Genomic DNA, 13761 nt, shown 5'->3' on the forward strand with positions numbered 1-13761 from the left:
TAAAACTTGAAACATATATTATACCTCAAATGAACTTGTGTCTTCGAGAACGCCTTTATGTTCCTTCAATAGTTACCAGAGTTATGGCCCTTGACTTCTGTTAACGATACATTACGTTACTGAAATGGCTAATTATCTCGAGAACGGTAGGTATTTTGTACACACATAGACTTTGGCATGTTGTAGGCATCAATGAAAACTGCTCTTCTGACAACCTTCTCAGGTCAAAGGTCACGAATGAATACCGTTACTGAAATGGCTAAATATCTCGGAAATGGTAGGTATTTTGTATACACAAATACCTTGAAATATTGTAGGGATTAATGACAGCTACGTATACTTCTATGACAAACTTCCGAGGCCTTTGGGTCGAAGTTCATGAATGAATTACGGTACTGAAATAGCTAATTATCTTGATACCTGTACATATTCTATATACACATTTACATTCGAGTATCGTAGCCAATTTTGCAGGCTAAATTGTGACAATTTTCCAAAGTCATGTAATGAGGTCAAAGGTCACAGATGCATTATATTACTGAAATGGCTAACTATTGCAGAAATGGTAGGTATCTCGTATACATATATCTTGGAATATAAGTAGCATTGATGCATGCTACATTGTGACAATATTCCGAGGTCATCGAGTTAAAAGTCAAAGTGTTTGTCTTTTCCATCAGTCTTTAGTTACGACATCTGAGGTTAGACTTTTTCATGACCCTTGATCTTTCTATATGTTTCTCCCCTTGTTTATTTAGCCCCTACAGGGGCAACAAACAGCCGGAATGCGGGGGTATTAGTTAGCCCAAAGGTGACAGTTCTAGTTTTGTATTGTTGTATGTCTTGCAATATATGTTAAGCTAATATGACGAATGTATCGGAACAATATCCAGTGTTAAAAGATTGTGACGGTACTATATTTACAAAACATCAAAAACCTTATGTTATTGGCAAGATAAAAAAACAAATGATACAAGTATTTGTTTTATTTCCAATTTATTTAGATGTAATCATATTTCAATAATATCTATCTCTCATAAATATATTAATCAATTATCATAACATCACAACTGCTAATAGGCAAAGTAGATCCTGAATGAAGATAGTAATTTTAAGGGGAGACCACCCTTAAAAGGCACAGCAGATCCTTGCATGAATGAAGAAAATAGGGACACCACAGGCACTGTCTGTACAAGGTACTTCTGGACGGTAAAAGATTTAAAACGGAGGACAGTACAACAAAGAAAAACAACACAACTGTATAAATTAAATCTCTGAAAAATAACAAGAAGTAGCAGTATAAAAATATATTCATGAAAAAACATAAAACTATAGGTTTGTTTCGTTTAGTTGACTGGTTACTGTACAGTGTTGGTAAACATCTATGTCCAATAAATGCCATACATTCCTTTAATTATAGGTACCCCAAATGAATTTGACTAGAAAAAAAAAGTTATTTGTTATTAATTCAAAATTCTATTATTTCAAAAAATTGAAAAAAAAATCAAAAAAATCAGACATCACGATTAATAGTCTTAATCAAATATATACGGTATATTCATTTGTCACTTCACATACAGATTTGTTCTCTTTAAAAAAAAATCTGCACTGTACAATGATGTAGAACTAATACTGATTTACAAAAATTAAATAAATTCCTTGATGATAAAAAGAACCTATAACACATCAGTTTGAACAATGTTTCTGACTGTTAATATTTTTTAATGACGATGTAATAGAAAAATATGACAAACGATGCAAAGTAAAACACTGTATTTAACATTGTGATTCTTATTTCAGAAATATTCTTTAATATTTTATATAAGTAATGACATGGACATTTTACTATTCTGATTATGTAACAAATGCAGAAACTATTGCTGAAAAGGTTTGCTTAAATGTCTCTGCATTAATATTATACATACACATTTTTTTAAAAATTAAATCGAAGTAAATCGCACTACACAGTCAAAAGAAAAAGTGAGGAACTGCTTCAAAACTAAGACTGTTTACACAGGTATAAAATCACAGTGATTATATATACAACACAACATAATCTGATGACTGAGAACAAAGATTGTAAAAATACCATTTATATAAATATCATAACAGATCAAAATGTAGTATATTCTTGACCAACTTACAACTATGTACAGTGTATCACAGGAGCTTTCTATATTACATCATGTTATACAGTATGAGACATAAACACAAGCAGAATCAAGGAAGATAGAAAAGTTTCTCTTTTCTTAAATACAAGGCTCGAGAGAAAATCAAACAATCAATCAGTGTACCATCAGTGTACAACATACCATCATACTAACCCTTTCACCACCGTACACTGTAGTTAATGGACTTGTCCAGATAAATGCATGGTAGAGTTTATCAGAGTTACTTAGGAGTGAAAGCTTTAAACACCATTATACCCACATATCATCCCTTTCCCCACCGTAGACCGTAATGGACTTATCCAGATCAATGAATGGTAGAGTTTACTAAAGTTTCATAGGGGTGAAAGGGTTAAATACCATGAGTACACTTATCCACTGGTAGCTTATATACCACCATACATTCCTCACAAATTCTGTAGCTCACTGAAGAAACCTTCAACCATTTTGAAAAGCAGATTTTCTCAAGTTTAAATTACTTATGTAATCCCAGTTAATTTCTTGCCTGCTATATTACTACTTATTACTTTTTTCATTAGAAACTTTTTTCTTTTCTTTTAATTAAGTATTAATTTACTTTAGGAATCAAAAATAACATTTCATTTTTTCTTTCTTCAATTTGAATGTTAATAAAAAAATTTAAAAAAGGTTGGCACTTTTTAAATTTCCTCTTTTTCCAATCTGTATCATGACAATATAAATTCTTCCTGTACATTTACATTTTAATCAAATATTGTACCTTCAACTTTTTCATTTCACCTAATTTAATGGTTTTAATAAGTATAAAGTTGAATAAGATCATCAAAACCTTCAATAGTGTATCAGCAGATTCATCCACAAGTAACAGATAAATCTAACAGAACTTTACAAAAATGATTTTAGAGAAACTGAGAATCCCTTCTGTTCATATTTACTACTTTGCGTGAAAAATTCTTGTGTCTGTGTTGCTACTTCTTTAAATTACCAACTTGTTAATTTGAGGATTCTGTCAATCACAAACATTATACAAATGGCAGCCCCAGATTTCAATAGTTTGATATTAAAAAGTGAGGGCCACATAAAAAATCAACTTCAAAAGACAAACACTTGATAACAATAATATACATCATATCTAAGATAAGGGCACTGCTTAAGGCAATCCAAAGTTTGCTTATATTTGATAAAACAGACTAAGTACTATATGCCTGTAGTCTTCTTGAGTAAATATAAGCACCATTGTAACATTCAACAGGTTAGAAAGTTCCTACAGCAGAAACACTGCTAACTTAACTAATTAGGTTTGTCTCTGAACAAATACATATTTAAATACGACTCCCAGAGAATATTTTAAATGAAGGAACAGTACATACTACATCTACTGTAAAATAAATACACTGAATCCCTAGGGATCTGGATGAGTTCACAGTAATACCACTCTGCTGACTTAGAGGAGCAAAGAGCTTTTCTATTCTTTCTTGAAATAATTTATAAACCTATCTAAGACTTAATATTCCTTTAAGTGAAACAAAAATTACCCACATTCATAATCATTATTTCTCAAACCATCTTCCTTAACCAAACATCCAGGATTCTATGTCTACCAACAGAACAATCCTAATCTTCTGAGTGGACATCAGGTTGATCTTCCTGCTGTATTAGAAGCTCCTGGTTCCTTCCTCCTCACCATGCCCTCCATTATGAGTATTCATACATAATTTGAAATTTGGTTACAGTTTTGTCTTCTTGAATATTCATCAATCCAGTGGTAGAATGTTAAATATTCATTAGTTTCTGCAGAATGATGAATATACATATAATTTTAATCAGTTAATTTCCACATGCTGGATGCTCAGTAGAAGTAATGTTAGTTCGATCACAGCCAAAACTGAGCGTACACATGGAAACTTGTTTTAGGAGCGAGGAGAGACGGCTGTCTGGTTTAAGTACGGATCAGATGCAGAGATGGATGGTTGGTAATGTGAGTGCCGCGTCAATGTACGATTGATCTTTTTCTGTATAAGTTCTGCCCTCATGGCTCTCAGCTCTGTCTCGGCCTGGTTGCGTAGCTAGATGAAACAATAGTAAAGTTACATAGACATGAAATACAGACAAGCTCATCAAGTGCCAAGGGTGATATGGTGCAGTTACATTCACTGTGCAGACGGTGCAGATGCTGGCCCCGATTTGACAAGAGTACAAGGTCAGGTCTTCAGATGAACCAATCAACTTCTGGTAAATGTGCTACACACACAAGTAACATCCTCGAAATTCTAGGGGTTACCCTCACCTAGCTTCTTTGCACACCTGGAATATGTCATGACAAAATTGAAAGCACAAACTTAGCTTTTTGATTGGGTTTCAGGAAAAAAATACCTTACCAATTCTCTAGGCTGGTACCTGTCCTATAAAGGTACTTGAGGATCGACACCCAACTTCGAAGCCAGTCAATTGTACTGTTATACTGCTGCGAGATTCTGTTGATGTACCTGTATCGTCCACACAAGGTACAGAGCCTTCCATTTTGTCATGACATTTTTCAGGGGTGCAAAGAATGCAAGAAAGTTTAACTCTCTGAAACTTTGAGGATCACTGAACAAACACAGAAGTAAAGAACTCAAAAAGTTCTCAAATTTTGTATGTAAGAAATGATTTAAAATTTTGTGTGTAATTTCTGTTGGATTCACCAGTTACGCAGCGGGTTTCCAGGCAATAGATCAGATCGTGTTTTAAGCTTCACACCAAGTGTAATTCTGTATTACTCTCTGGTGGTTAACAGAAAAGAAACTTGTTGAGTTTTATGAAGCATAGAGGGAAACTAGGAGAGCAGAATGTTGCCACAAACTGTTGCCGTCAAGGAAGTGAGTTATCGCACTTTGTAGATCTAATTTTCATTTTTCTATTTTCATCTTCATTTGGAAGAAATTAATTAGCTCTCAAGTTGATCTTTAAGGGCCAGTAACACATTAAGGTCACTAGTTTGACATCTGAAAGCAGTTTCTTTGTATATTTTTCAAACTCTTACACTTTTTATAATTTTTCTAAAAATCAACATATTCCTGATAATTTCAGTATCATATGATATATCATTATGCAAAATGTAATACAATACTTTAGTTGTAGTACAGTATTCATTGAAATGCTCTTTTTTTGAGGATTAGAATAATTGTGAAATACACATTATCCCTTTCACCACTGTAGACCGCAATGGACTCATCCAGATAAATGTATGGTCGAGTCCACTAAAGTTACCTAGTGGTGAAAGAGTTACAGATTTCTCTTTTCTCTGAAGATTGTTTCATGAACTTTCACAAGATATTTTAATGAACATGTATAAAACTTGTGTCCCGGGAATGTTAAGCGATTTATGCTCTTGTATTGTGGAGTTTTCCCCTCCAAACTGAACAGCGCAAACCAAAGTATGTCAACCTGACTGGGTCTCTGATAAAAATGTCTGTATCACTGTGGTTACCTCTGCAGACTTAATCTGTCTCTATGCACTAATTCATTCCAAACATTGCAAATCTGCAGATTTTTCCATGCAAAAAAAAAGAGAGAAAAAGAAAGAATACTATAAATCTGTCTAAGGACTACATTCAGTGTGAGTGAGTTATGAGTTAAATATGTAAATATATCAGACACAGAGCGTAAAATACTGTCAGGCTTGACTGTTCAGTCCGGACTAAAGGGAACCACCACAACACATCTACTGGCCTAGCAGGCACCCCCACACGGTAAACACACACGGTAAACACACACAGTAAGTACACACAGAACAGGCACCGCTACCACACCCTCTAAACTACATCAGGTGGTCACCGCCACCTCAATGTTACGTCACACAGTTGTTAGTACACACAACACCGGCACACAACATCAAATAGGAAAGCTACTTAATGAAGCAACGATTTATTTATAAATCACGAGTATATAACTTATCATCATCACGATTATATAACTTATCATCATCACGAGTTTAAAACTTTATCATCTGTCTACTCAAACTGTTTTTTGGTTTATATTTTAAAAAAGAACATTCGGATTCCTGTGTTAATGTTAATGAATTCTTCTTGTAAGTTTTATTAAAAGATAAACTGAGAAAGCAGGAAAATGACTTTCACAATATCGGTCTTGGTTCACAATCAGAAAAAAATAGTTTATAAAAAGAAACTTTCTGGTGATATAATAGTCTTTCTCTTATAATTAAAAATAATAAAATAAACTTTCTGCTAGCTTGTTTTAATTTGATTGATTAGGTTGTTGAAACATTGACAAATAGCTTTATCATTTCAAAGAACTTGGTGGTGAACACTTGCCATTGATAAAACTTATTTTATATATATATATATATATATAGAAAAAATAAAATTAACAGTCGGTCGTTAATTTTATTTTTTCTATATTTACTTCCTTCACATGGACATTTAAGCACTTTTTATTATATATATATATATATTTTTGATAAATTCTGGATTTAAAACCCTCCTATTTTTTTTCTTTATTTTAATATAAAATTTTCTAATGAGAAACTGTTCAACTATGTCTAAAAGTATTCTTAATAGTGTTTTTACAACATTAAACTGTAAGTTTATTAAAATAGTTAAAGCAAATCTATGGAATGTACTTATTTAATTTAAGAAAAAAAAGTAAGATGTAGATAAATACATTGATATTAAACTTTGATAAACATCTGTCTAAATATCTTAGTCTTTAAAACCTCGAAGGTCAGAATGAAAAATCAGGCATCTCCCTTCAGATCAGCGAGACTCGTATATACTGTATAATCAAATTTCTATCAACAACCGATTCAAAATTGCTAGCACATTAAGAGAACAAACCTTACTAAATCTACCTGTGCTTATCTATATCACAAGAATTGTTTTTTTTTTTTTTTTCCTATTGAGTAAAAGGCCATTAAAATCAATTTCTTTTTTCTTTTAAAGTAATGTGAGTGTGATCATATTTAGTTTAGAAAAAATCTTTAAAACCTAAGAAGCAATTCAGATTAACTTCACACTTAGACTTGAGATTTTTTATTATTTTTAATATTAAACGTTTTTTTTTCTCCAATTAAACCAACAATATTTTTTTTCAATTCAAAACAACAATAAAAAGTTTTATTAAGACATTTAGGCTCTAGCTAAGTCATCTCAAACAAAGTATATATGTGTGTGGAAGATATTGCTTCTAATTTACGATACAAAACTACTGTATAGCCTCTGTGTGCCCCAAAACTACTGTAGCCTCTGGGTGCCTCAAAACTACTGTAGACTCTGTGTGCCCCAAAACTACTGTATCCTCTGTGTGCCGCAAAACTACTGTAGCCTCGGTGTGGCTCAAAACTACTGTAGCCTCTGTGTGCTTCAAAACTACTGTAGCCTCTGTGTGCTTCAAAACTACTGTAGCTTCTGTGTGCCCCAAAACTACTATAGCCGCTGTGTGCCCCAAAACTACTGTAGCCTATGTGTGCCTCAAAACTACTGTAGCCTCTGCGTGCCCCAAAACTACTGTAGCCTCTGTGTGCCTCAAATCTACTGTAGCTTCTGTGTGCCCCAAAACTACTGTAGCCTCTGTGTGCCCCAAAACTACTGTATAGCCTCTGTGTGCCCCAAAACTACTGTATCCTCTGTGTGCCTCAAAACTACTGTAGCCTCTGTGTGCCCCAAAACTACTGTATCCTCTGTGTGTCCCAAAACTACTGTGGCCTCTGTGTGCCCCAAAATTACTGTAGCCTCTGTGTGCCCGAAAACTACTGTAGCCTCTGAGTGCCCCAAAACTACTCTAGCCCCTGTGTGCCCCGAAAATACTGTAGCTTCTGTGTGCCGCAAAACTACTGTAGCATCTGGGTGCCCCAAAACTACTCTAGCCTCTGTGTGTCCCGAAACTACTGTAGCTTCTGTGTACCCCAAAACTACTCTAGCCTTTGTGTGCCCAAAAACTACTGTAGCTTCTGTATGCCCCAAAACTACTATAGACTCTGTGTGCCCCAAAACTACTGTAGCCTCTGTGTGCCCCAAAACTACTCTAGCCTCGGTGTGTCCCAAAACTACTGTATCCTCTGTGTGCCCCAAAACTACTATAGCCTCTGTGTGCCCCAAAACTACTGTAGCCTCTGTGTGCCCAAAAACTACTGTAGCTTCTGTGTGCCCCAAAACTACTGTAGCTGCTGTGTGCCCCAAAACTACTGTAGCCTCTATGTGCCCTGTCTCTAGCAGTCAACACTAACAATACTGCACTGTCATTGATACACCGATAAACCATGAACCTTAATATAACACTGGTCGGGAATCCCTGAAGAGGTCAGTTGAAGAAAATTGTGGCCTAAATTTACTTAAAAGCAAGAATGGTTCTTTCAGCATTTATATATCCCTAATAAAAGATCATAATATCTAACGAGTTTGGGTAAAAAATATATTTAGCAAAAATCCTTGATGTGTTAATTTTTTTTTTATACCAGTAAAGAGTATTTGTATAATTTAGTGTCTTTGTTTGAGACGACCTATGCAAATTAGATTATATTCAAACACTTTTTGGTTAATTCTCAGCACAGATTTATGTTCAAGCCACAATGAGTTTAAGAATTTATTTCTCACCATTTACTAATAATCAAGGAGCCAATATATGTATTCTCCAACCTTAAAAATACATGCGTTATGAATGTAAGTTTAAAGCAGCGGTTTTGGAACGTTAAAAGTCACAAAAGATAAAAATGTTACAAAAAATGTAATCTGAAGTGTCAATCCTGCATGTATGATTTTATAACAAGAGGCTTGTTTTTATTAGTCTGGTGAATGGTTAACTACAATTCAGTACTGATGGTTCTACCAACATGTAAGATTCCATACCATTCAAAGTACATGTACAAGTTGTTTAACATAAGGCAAATATTTCGTCGCACCATATTTTAAATTTCTATACAATAGTTACGAAATGTACAATAGGTATGAAACCATACATGTCAGTGGTACTGTATAGTACTTCAATACGAATCACATAACAATAGACTACCGTATAGCGGGTTATTTACGCGTGCTTACATTTTCACGATTTTGACCAAGAATTAAAACTTATTGAATTTTACAAGGATTATCATTTCGCAATCTAGACATTTTTCGTGCTGTTTTAGCACAGAGACGGGACACTCGGCATATAAAGTGTCAAATACTCAAATGAATAGGCTTTAGTACAGCATATTGAGCAACAACGAGTAAGTGTATTTTGTTAAACAAATCAACAACAAAACTATTAGCTATTTTCACACATTTTTACTCTTTACATATGTGAATCATCATAATCATGTGTGCGCTATTTCTTGACGACATTACGATTTTAAAATTTATCATCGCGGCTAATTTTTATGCTTGTCTCATTGTTCTGTGGATAATTTTTTGCCCAATCACATTATTGGCCTGCAAAATCGTGAAAATCTCTTCTCCGTAGAAATATCCAGCTATACGGTATATTTTAGTATCTCGGATGCAGAGCAGAATATTAATAAAGTCTTTCTACTCTAAAATCTCATCTCCCTGTACAAGTGTTGAGATTTGAGTGAAGAAAGGAGGTTAGTGATTAGGGTGCCTATATATAGGTGAGCATGCCTACATTATAGCCTACAGATGTTTGTAACAAGGTTTGTGATTGGCTAGATTGAAGGAAAGTGCTTTTAAGATACAGATATAACTGGTGAAGGTGCTAGGATTTGATTGACCTCAGTCAGGCGACATACCTTCATTTCAGCCGTTAGTTTCATCTTGGCGTTTTCAAGGCGACGACGAATGTCCTCTATCTCATGCATTAGCCGCGCTGCCTGTATCTTATAATTACTCTGTAGGTTACAAAGAACAAGGTATGAAGCAAATGTAGACAATTTATTTAATTTATTTATATATAGATCAACAATGATGATGACAACAATCGAATTCGACATCTGAATTGCTTTAATTATGCATAACATGTAATATATATATCATACATGTATAAATATTTGGCAACATTTTTAGCAAGTTCTCCATTACATGTTACTATATTAAATAAATATTTGGCAACATTTTTAACCAAGTTCTATCACAGACTGTTCGCTTTGTTTCTTTGTCATCATGCTTAAATTAAACGGTATACAAACACAAATCAACAACGCATAATACCATACTATTAACCACAAACTATGCTTCTTTTCCTCTTTGGTTTGATATAATCATTACATATATTTACTGAAATCAAACGGTAAAAAAGTCAAATTGACTTTAACAGTAATAATACATATCATAAAAGAAGATACAATAATCGACAAAAACATCTCACAATACACTCATTGTAACTCCGACTTGTAGAAGTCACAGCTGTCAAAATAAAAACATGAGTTCATCCATTTGAGAACATCATTATTTAGTCAAATTAGTCATTCTTTATTGTCTGTGTGATGTTCTCTGCTATAATGTCAGAATTACTGTGATTCACAGATGAAACAAAAGTATGTGTATATGTTCCACTACTGTTTTGATGGAAATGGAGCTAAACACAAATCTAATCAAACTCAGTGAAGTGGAAAATCTAGGTCACGGTGACCTACCAGGTACATTTCATACAATTATGTAGCACTCCTTAAAACGCGTCCGTATACGAAGTTTGATGACCGTTTAGCTTCTAGAATGGAATCAGAACCAAACGCAAAGTCTAACCACAACTTTGTACGGACAGACGAGCAGACGAAAAGGGCAAACACAGTGATACTGCGCTACGGGGGCATAAAAAAGGATTTAAAGCAGTAAAATATTACAGTCGTCTTGTCCATGTATATATTAGGTCGTATACAGTCTTAACTAGTCTCTGCACTCCTGGAATATACCATGACAAAATTAAAGACTCAGTGCGCCACCTTGTGGATAATACAAGAAGCCTAGTTTGATCCTTTAATGTATATCAAAAGAATCATGCAGCAGCCTCAGGGTTTAACTGAAAGGCTTTGAAGTCAGTTGTTGCTCCTCTGTAATATTCAAAGGACTAGTATCAACCTAGCAACGGGTCATTTTATTTTTACCTCAGACCAATCAAATGGCTAGTCATACCCCTTCAATTTTGCCATGACATATTCTGGAATGCAGAGAGCGCATGTGAGTGTAACCCCTGGAGTACTGAGGATGAAATTTTTGGAAAAAGGCAGCGTCTAATGAGCAAAACAAGCTCCGAAAAGAATCAAAGCTTTTCTAACCGATGCTAATTTTCTATCCCCAACTCCCATAAAACTCCCAACCCAAAAACAGTAACATTAATTTTGACGAAACACCAAAAATCCTAAACAGACTGATATACAATGAATTCATAAATAAGGTTGTAATTAAATGTTACTGTATTAAAATAGCTTGGGACACCTACAAACTTTACAATTTTAGATGTAATACACACGTTCGACAAACTGAACACTTTTGTCCGAGGACCTACTAGAATGTCCCGTAGTGGCCAGGGCACTCCTTTTACGACCACTGGGAGACACATAGGCATTGCCATCGTACCGATACAGAATACGCTTAGGGGATCCCAGAGGGGTCACAAAGGACGACTCTTTAGGGGTAGACTGGACACTAGACATGGAGTTAGAAGGTGTATACAAAGCAGACTTGGGGTTGACATAGTAAGGGGTTGCATTTGACTTGTTATTATTAAAAATCTGCTGAGTAGGAGCCTGATAACGCCGCGTCCCATATTGAGATGCATAGCTGGGCGATGGCTTCTTAACCGTACGTGGAGTTGAGTCCTTACGATAAGTGTAGAGACTCATTGGCGGATGAAATTCTGAATCTAGCTGTCTAGAAATTCTCGGCAAGTAGGTCGGTGATGGCCTCACTTCATATTGTTCATAAGGATCAAATGGGGCTCTGTATTGACCAACCTGTAACGAGGGTTTGAGATCACCAACACGTTGCGTTGCCTTGTCCTTCGCGGGGCCCTCCAGTGTGTTCATTAGTTTCCGATGGATAATCTCAAGCTCATGTCGTAGGCGGTTACATTGCTCTTCTAGTGGCGACGTCCGCTTTTTCTCCTCAAAATATCGCTTCTTCCACAGATCACGAGCTAAAACCACAACAAGTGCATGGTTAAATGTTTTTACTGTAAAATTTTCTTATAATGCACATATATCCCAAATAGATCACCATCATTTCATTCATTCATAAAAAATATATAGATAACAAATTACATTCATTTATGGTTATATCAAAAGAAGAATATTGATGGGTGCTCTAACATGTGAAATTAGCACCTGGGGCTCACGTGCCATATTGATAGAACCCTTTGACATCACCAAATAGCTTTGTGCAGTTTTTGTAACTGCTAGTACCCCAAAAAGATCACCGCTTAAATTTTGCAATAACTTACACTTCAATCAAACAAAACTTTACCAGCACTGCAACATGTTATAAGACCTTTGGAATTATGAATATAAGTATTTCTATGGTCTGAGTTTATTCCTATTGTCTGAAACAGAAGGTATAGTTTTCGCACATGCCAATTTTTAACAACGTAAACAAATAACTTAATTCAGATAGAGAAAATCGTCTTCTGATGTTATTTGAACACATACATTAATCATCTTTTATATAATAAACTCATTCCCCCCTGAAGACAAATTTGAACTCTTGCAATTCAAAGGTTGGAATAGCTTATTATGAAATTTCAGGGGTGAATGAGTTAAGATTACACCATTATAAAACAACTGTTGCCACATTCGAGGATTTAAAAGCAATCCTGTCAAAAGTGATCAATTTGGGGTACTGATACGATTCGGGTCTTTCCTCCCTCAAAAAAAGCAAAGTCCAATTATTTACCAAAGTCAGTGAAGCAGAAAATATAGGTCACAGTGACCTATATTTGAAATAAGGGTGAATTACTCCCCATGATGTATCTACATGTGTAGCTTGATGACAGTTGAACTTGTAGTATTAGACCAATGAAGCTTAAACTATCCCAAACCAAGATATGTCATACAGACATTCCGATGGAAAAGGCAATCACGTGTTGTCACCTTCACTCATGTTGCTGGAGCATACTGTTATTGATATGTGTTATCTGCTTTGACCAATTTAAGTCAAATCAAATGTCCCAGGGCATTTTCAATGTTACCGCTTACAAGCTTAGACACTATATGGAATCATACAAGGAAATACATAGTGATACGGTGACGGAACAGAATAGAATAAAATTAAGTCAACGGGATAGTCTAATGTACATGTATAACACCAGGCTGATTTAAACAAGAGGCCCAAGAGGGCCTGTATCGATCACCTGAATATTTAAGCAGTCATAGCAAAATATTCTCATTAAATATTATATTGCACTAAAAATATTTCCCTCACAAACTTTGTTGGCCCCATCTGTTGAAATTACCAGCAAAATATTATTACAAGATTCTATGCTTTTTGATTCTTCAGAAGTTGCTTGACATATTTTTCCCTGTGACCTTGTAAGTAGGTCAATGTCATTTTCCTTCTCAAATTGGTAAGCTCTATTCCAAAAGCTACCAGCCAAATCTTATGAATCCATTCCTTTTAGTTCTTAAGAACAAATCCATTAAAATGTTGTTGACCTCTGTGACCTTGAAAGTAGGTCAAGGTCACTTTCATTC

The 13761-nt window shown here is 34.9% G+C and overlaps 1 protein-coding gene across 3 annotated transcripts in view; it reads right to left on the reverse strand.

Moving 5' to 3' along the window:
• Positions 1–1292: 1292 nt before the first annotated feature.
• Positions 1293–13761, reverse strand: part of LOC110454429 (spermatogenesis-associated protein 1-like) — an 85181-nt gene continuing 72712 nt past the window's right edge. For all 3 annotated transcript variants that reach the window (XM_021503920.1, XM_021503922.1, XM_021503921.1), the window contains exons 10-12: positions 12031–12212; positions 9871–9969; positions 1293–4213 (exon numbers count right to left, since the gene is read on the reverse strand). In XM_021503920.1, coding sequence (XP_021359595.1) covers positions 4058–4213; positions 9871–9969; positions 12031–12212 — 437 coding nt within the window. In that variant the 3' untranslated portion in view covers positions 1293–4057. The remainder of the gene's footprint in view (positions 4214–9870; positions 9970–12030; positions 12213–13761) is intronic.

Source organism: Mizuhopecten yessoensis, unplaced genomic scaffold, assembly GCF_002113885.1.
Source record: "Mizuhopecten yessoensis strain PY_sf001 unplaced genomic scaffold, ASM211388v2 scaffold7833, whole genome shotgun sequence".
Classification (NCBI taxonomy): Eukaryota; Metazoa; Mollusca; class Bivalvia; order Pectinida; family Pectinidae; genus Mizuhopecten; species Mizuhopecten yessoensis.